The sequence below is a fragment of the Epinephelus lanceolatus genome, chromosome 3 (genome assembly GCF_041903045.1).
Source record: "Epinephelus lanceolatus isolate andai-2023 chromosome 3, ASM4190304v1, whole genome shotgun sequence".
Classification (NCBI taxonomy): Eukaryota; Metazoa; Chordata; class Actinopteri; order Perciformes; family Serranidae; genus Epinephelus; species Epinephelus lanceolatus.
In genome coordinates, this window is record NC_135736.1 from 49,480,001 (window position 1) to 49,487,442 (window position 7,442).

General features: G+C 41.9%; 1 protein-coding gene across 2 annotated transcripts in view; it reads left to right on the forward strand.

The window, feature by feature from the left end:
* Window positions 1-3,312, forward strand: part of LOC117255659 (heterogeneous nuclear ribonucleoprotein L-like) — a 29,261-nt gene extending 25,949 nt beyond the window's left edge. The window contains exons 11-13 of one of the 2 annotated variants that reach the window (XM_078166719.1): window positions 1-36; window positions 148-249; window positions 1,557-3,312. The exon at window positions 1-36 is cut by the window's left edge and continues 22 nt beyond it. In XM_078166719.1, coding sequence (XP_078022845.1) covers window positions 1-36; window positions 148-249; window positions 1,557-1,612 — 194 coding nt within the window. In that variant the 3' untranslated portion in view covers window positions 1,613-3,312. The remainder of the gene's footprint in view (window positions 37-147; window positions 250-1,556) is intronic. The other variant, XM_078166720.1, reaches the window with a different exon arrangement.
* Window positions 3,313-7,442: the final 4,130 nt, after the last annotated feature.

Sequence of the window (7,442 nt, forward strand, 5' to 3'; positions counted from 1 at the left end):
CCGCCTTCACCAAGTTCAAGGTCTTCGATGCCAAACGTGAGTTTAACCAATCACAGAGCAGACGAGCAGCTACAGACCAAACACAGCTTGAACACAGTTCAGTCAGTTGAGTCGCTGAGATCTGACTTCTTCTCCTCTTCCTCCCAGCAGCCAGCTCTAAGACTCTGTCTGGTCTGCTGGAGTTCGACAGTAAAATTGAAGCGGTGGAGGCTCTGACCGTCCTCAACCACCACCAGATCAGAATACCCAGTAAGTCATCATCACACACAGGCACACACACAAACTTATCACACACACACTTATCACACACACACACAGCAGGAAGTGTCAGCATGACATGTCACCTCACTGCAACTGTATAAAATAATGGATGGTGCTTCGGTGACGTCGTCCATCGTTTGTGGACTCCTGTTTTTTAAGACCCCAGTTCAACATTTTGGCGGTCGCCATCTTGGTTTATTGGAGCCAGAAGTGACCATATCTGGACAAGAGGGTGTATCTGACTGAGAAGCAGATGCTCCGCCATTAATTATGCGTAACCTTAATAAAGTGTGAATAGGTGAGTTCTATATAAATTCAGCCCCGTACAGTCGTCATGAGGGTTGAAATTAGCTACAGAGACTAAAACAGTTTTTTGTACCAGGCTGTGAACATGTTTATTTCTACATGTTAACATGGCCGCCTGTGGGGACTGACTCTCTTTTGGAGCCAGCCTCAAGTGGACGTTAGAGGAACTGCAGGTTTTTCTCTTTCTGTTTGTGTTCAGATTAAACAAACAGCCAGTTACATCACATTAATCAGAGGAGCTTCAGAAGTGCTGAAAGGTGTATTTTCAAACTTTGGACAGAATCAGACGAGCTGTGTCTCCTTGCGTTTAGTCTGTATGCTAAGCTAAGCTAACCACGTCCTGACTCCTGCTTTATACTGAACACAAAGACACCAGATTAATATCCACCTGAGGATCTGACTGTGAGAGGGAAAGAGAGGAAGCAGACTTCCCAAAATACCATCAGCTGTGGGTGTGACGACACAGTCAGAGAATTGTCATAAGGTGTAAGAGTCAGCACATTGATGAACTTTAGTATATTAAAAATCAGTCCAGTCAAATCATCATATGTTAGCATGTTAGCATCCAAAACATTACATGCTAGCATGTGTTAGCACACTATAATAAATTTAGCATATTAGCATGCTCACCCCAGGATCAAGCTCAAAGCACAGCTGGCTGGTGTTTAAAGGAAAATGTAAAATCATTTGTTCTGCAGCTGACGCTCAAATCTCAGATGTTTGAGTGTCCTTGAAAGCACCAACAGTAAGAGTTTATTAAACAGTCTCTCAACTCTGACACTGGTCAGAGGTGGTGACGTCATCCAGCACCAACAGCAGGTCACTTCCTGCAGTCACCACCAGATGTCAGGCTTCACACATATCTAGTAAACAACAACAACAACAACAAAGAGAGAGGACCTCTCCTCAGCACACTACATGATGTTTAATATCTGACTGAAACCCTTCACACAGACTGTTCACAGTGTTTCTCCCTCTGTGACCTGCAGACACCTCCAACCCCTTCACCCTCAAACTCTGCTTCTCCACCTCCTCCCATCTGTGAGCCAGAAACAAGATGGCCGCCACAGTTGCCACCTGGTCCTTCAGGACGAACTGGAGAGGACGTTTTATTAAGAAGAAAAAAAGAAAATGATGGACAGACGATTTGAGTTGTCCCTGATGATCTTCTGTGTGTTTCTATTAATTTGAGCAGGACGTGACGGTGGTGACGAGTCATTGTGAGGAACACAAGCACCTTAATGACTGAGCAGCAAACTCAATGAGTCACTGTCTGATGAGCCTCCTTTAAAACAGGAGTGATGTCAGCAGCCTGACAGGAAACCTGAACAGACTTTTTTTCCACCTGAACAGTTTTGTTCAATCGCACCTAAGAAATCAAATCAAAACATGACTTTATCCTCCACAAAAGACCCTTCATATCCTGCAGGTTGAGATATCAGCTGTCATTATGTAAAGAATTAGTCACAGTGAAACAGCTTTTTAAAGGGCGACCAAAACCAACCCAGTCATCAGAATAAATGTTGGCATTTCTGCAAACCACGTACACGTTACATTTGTATGGTGTTATGTCGCAGAAACTTTTAAACAACGCTGTGGTAAACATGTGGAAGGTTTAGGCACCAAAACCACGTGGTTATGGTTTGAAAAATGTCATGTTTTGGCCTAAAAATTACCTGGTTTGGGGGCAAAATCCCAGCTGGACACGCAGCAATATCTTGGTGAAAAACACCCTCTTTTTGTGGTATTATCGCAGCAGGAAACACAGCGATGTCTCCGTTAAAAAGTGCTGTTTTTGTAGCTCTCTCCGGGCAGGAAACGCAGTGATGTCTCAGTGAAAAAACAACCACTTTCCCTGTCACTATTCTCACTGAAAAAAACAGGAACGGGTCCCTAAAGAACATCAGCCACATACGGTAGCTAAAGCCTTTGAAAATGCGGTGATGACTCCTCTGATCAGGAACAGTACACTGCAGCTTGGTGTCTCACTTACGTGTCTCTCCATCCACCTCCTGATGACACAGTCAGCTCATACGCTACGTCACTTACACATGATTTAACTGTAACATATTTGTGGAAACACACGATGCCAACATCACCTCTGGTGACTGGGCTGACAGAACTCAGGGAGGAATCTATAAAACGTGTAAACCAATCAGATGACAGCCAGGAACAGAGAGACATGTCTTTATGTGACAATCCTGAAATATCTTTATTTTTTTAATATGTCGTTTCATTTGTTGGCCAGAGTTTGTCTTTTATTCTGTGTTTATTTCATTGATATTAAAGTGGTTTGTTTGATTGAACTTTGCAGTTTAGGCTGAATCAGCGTATGTTTGTGACAAAATGAGCTCAAAGTTCAGTCGTTTTATTTGTTTGATTTTGATTTCAATGTTATTGATTTTTAAATGATTAATGGAGACAAAAGGAAAGACATTTTGTTCAGATGAATGTGTTTTGATCATTTTAAAGTGACTGTGTGTTTCCTCTACAGCTGCACCTCTGAATGACTTTTAAACAAGAGGCTGCTGATTCTTGTGTTACTGAGGAACTGATGAATATTATTATGGTTTATAGTTTCCTCTGTAGTTATCAGTCGAGACGTAAAGAGACACAAAACCACAACATTATTAAATGAACCTACGTTTACACTTTGGGGATAAAATCCTTTTTTCATTTTTGGTTGTTTGACCTGTGGTCAGAACCATCTGCAGTCATCAAGTAAATCCATGGATGTAATGTGAATATTTCTATGTGTTGTGAACTTCTGTTGGATATGAATACACAATGTCTTGGCCTGAAAAAACAACATGCTGGTGTGTGTAGATTTAGCAGCACTGAGCTCCTCTGCAGACTCTGACCTCTCACTGCTCTGCACAGGTGTTGGCTGTAAATACTGAAGGTGCTCACAACATGAAAACGAGCAGACTAGATGTAAACTGGTGAACGTTGTGCTGATTCTCAGTGACAGGAAGCAGGAATATGATCTGCTTCAACTTTTCATCACCAATCATCCAAGACTCTGCAGCTGGTTTAGTGTTTTCATCAATAATTCAGCGACTAAAAGATTTCAGATCTGAATCCTCTGTGAGGAGCTTCCATCCTGCTCCGCTCTGCAGCGCAGCAGACGTGTTCACACTACGGACTGCAGCTCAGTGTCTCACCTGTCTCTGACTTTTATTTGAATTTAAAGTCCTGTTTGTGCTGCGACTTGTGGCTGGAAAATAGAACACAGATTCTTTTGTTTTTGCCTCTGCACTGGTCACAGCCATGGTGACCGTCCGTCCGTTCGTCTGTCTAATTCTCGTGAAAGCGACATCTAAAGATTCCCTTAAAGGGACCATTCACCCCCAAATTAAAACCCCATATTTTACCTCTAACCTGTAGTGCTGTTTATCAGTGTAGAGTGTTGGAGATATCGTCTGTAGAGGTTGTTGAGTTAAGGCCAAAAACAGATTTTGTGAGGTCATAGTAACAGTGACAAATCTAACCAGTTCATGAGATATGGGATGGGAACCTTCAAACATCAGACATAAATGCCAAAAGCTTCGGCTTTGGAATAGACTCGTGGAGATGTCGGATCAGAGACTCGTGAAAAAGATGTTTAATTGGGACACTCCCACTGTCACCCCTGGGCTACTGAGTTGAAATCATTATTTTATTTGAACTTGTCCTTTATTTCCAGGTTAGTTTGTGATATTCAGGAGATTAGGACTGACATGTTTTGCATGTTTAGAGAAAAATGGTCTGTTGACATATGGTATAAACCAAAACTACTAACTTATCGTCTCATAAGGAACAGTGACAGTGTGGAAGCTTATGGGAAGTACAATCTAAACAACAGACAGATATCCCTGTGTGCACAGTTGTGCTCAGAAACATTACCATTGGCCGTAGAGACTGGAGGGCGTAGCGCCGCCCCAGAGGAGGACAGAATCTGTTTGTTGTGTTATTCAGGTGAAGTTCAGAATGAGGTTCACTTCTTGTTTCCTGTATATAAAGACAAGGAACGTAGTTTTCAGTAAAATGACTTCTGTCTATGTTGATTTCTTTTGGTTGGATGGTTATGAAAAATTTGAGTTTTGTTTCAGAATGGGAACCTTTTTGTGAGTTGCTGAGTGTTGGAGATATCGGCCATAGAGATTCTTGAGTTGTGGCCAAAAACATGACTTGTGAGGTTACAGTGACTTCTGACCACGAAATTCTTATCAGTTTGTCCTTGACACAAAGTGGACATTTGTGCCAAATTTGATGAAATACCCTTAGAAGGACAGTTCACCCCCAAATCAAAAATCCAAAATGTTCCTCTCACCTGTAGAGTTATTAACAGTCTTGATAGTTTTGGTGTGAGTTGCAGAGTGTTGGAGATATCGGCTGTAGAGATGTCTGTCTTCTCTCCAACATAACTGAACTAGATGGTACTCGGCCTGTGGTGCTCAAAGTGCCAAAAATAAATTTGAAAACTCAACAACAACGTCTCTTTTCAGAAATCATGACCTGGTTACCCGAGAACTGAACTACCCTCCCAACTGTATCATGGCGCAGAAAGAAGTGTGCATCTGCTCAGGGACAAGAGGCTCGGGCTTGTGACAGAGCGGGATGTAAACATTGATGGCGTCCTCCTCAGCTGAGCTGTAACGTTAGCTAGCTCATTGGTGCGAGGTGAGCTGGCAGTAAAAAGCATGCTTCCTTCTGTGCAGTGATACAGTTGGCGGATTTTTGGAAGAAAGAAAGTAGTTCCTACATGACACTGCTCACAACAAGATCTGTGGATTGTTTTGAGTAACCAGGTCGTGATTTTTTCAAATCGAGTCTTTTTTGGCACTTTCAGCACCACAAGCCGAGTGCCATCTACTTCAGTTAGGCTGGAGACAAGGCAGACATCTCAGTCGAGGATGCAAACTGCAACTTGACTGGCTGGCGGAGGTATAAAACCACGAGGCTGCAATTCTAGTTCATTTCTGCTGTATTGTCTTGTGGTGATCAGCACAGTCTGAGACCAAACACGCAGGTTGCCTAAAAAATAAAAGTGTGAGCAGACGACAGTTGAAGGCTTCATGGAGTGTCTCAGCTGCACATGTCTGCAGCTCCTGTTATCAGCCTGCTCTGGTTACCTGCAGGCAGAATGCAGGCAGCAGAGAGCCGGTCTGACCAGCCCGTCATCTGATAACACGCCACCATACTAACATCCAGGTGTGAAGGAGACAGAGTGTAATCTGATGAAAGCAGCTGCTGAGGACGTCCTGTGACACACAAACACAGAGGAAACCAGGTCAAGGTTGGAACACGCAGCTACGCTGTCACTGAGAAAATGTGCAGAAATCCCAGAATGCACCAGGTCGGGATGGATTCAGCAGTTAGCGTGAGACGGGGGAATCAGCTGACTGTCTCCTCTCAAATCCATTTTCTACAGATGAGTCACAAGGATTCAAAGACAAGTTCCGACATTCAGGGTGAATTAGATCTGGTTTGGATTAAATGATGTTTAGCTCCCAGTCTGAGCAGAACTGGCACCATTAAAATCACTGGAAGCCAAATACATTATTTTTATACTGTCGCTCCAGGGAGACCTCAAGTGTCGTAGCTTCAGTAGATGACAATAAAAGTCGTTTTCCAGTCCCGACAGAACTGATTTAAAGCTGCACTGATCAGTGACTTGTTTTATGTGAAACGATCACCTGACTGCAGTCCGCTCTGCTCTACGGAGCTTTTTAGCCTTTTTAGCCTCTTGTTTTTGTTTTGCTGCACACTTACTCTGTGGCCTTTTACAGCTTCTCTGTTTTGGTTCAGTCCTGCTGCTCTTATCACATTTTCCAGCCACAGCAGACAGCTGTTGTCTTGCTAAAGCTGCCTCAGATTTGTTCTCCAGCCGATCTGAGAGGGTTTTTAAAGAGTTCACGAAGGAGGAGAAGTTTCTCAACACATGAACTTTATCACAAACATTCACCATGAGCACATCTGAGGACACATGGGGTGCGTACCGAATCGCATACTTTTTCTTTTTACCTTTAGTAGGTACTACAGTGGCTCTTAAAAACTATGTTGCACACAGTATGCACACAGTCCTGTCTCATCACATCACACCATGAACTCTGACCCTCTTGCTTTTTTATCCGATACCTTGGAGTTAAAACAAAAGCCACTCACTGAAGAGATGAAGATCAACCCAGAGAGAAGTTATCACTGCACAGACTGAAGATTCTTTTTTTGTAATGTTCTTATTATTTGTGTTTTTTAATAAATAAAAAAGAAAAAAAAAACTTACAGCCAAAATACTTACAGTACTTAGAGTAATTAGTGCTTGTGTAATGCAGAACAAGCACAATGTACAGAATAGTTATATTTTTCCTTTTGTCAGACTTTTACTTTTTTTTTCTTCCTTGTTATTATTTTTATTTATTTTTTGTTTGCAAAGCGTTTAATTTATAGGTCCATCTACGTCCCACCCACGGTCATGCGCTCTTTGCTGTGACTGAAAGACTGAGATTGCTGATACAAGTGGCCGAAATATAATATAATATAATGTAATGTAATATAATTTAACATAATATAATATAATATAATGTAATGTTGCATAATATAATATAATGTGATATGATATAATATAATGTAATATAATATGATATGATATAACGTAATATAATCTAATATAATATAATAATGTAATATAATATAATGTAATGTAACGTTATATGCAGCAGAGTATTATTCTAGAGTAGCAGTAAATGGAAATACCCCAGTAAAGTACAAGTACCTCTGATGTGTACTTAAATTAGTACTCGAGTACATCAGAGAGGGAGTTGAAGGAGGGGGCGGGGCTTAACTCAGTACTTTAGGACCTCGCGGACACCACCACGGCTTCGTGTTCTGTGACG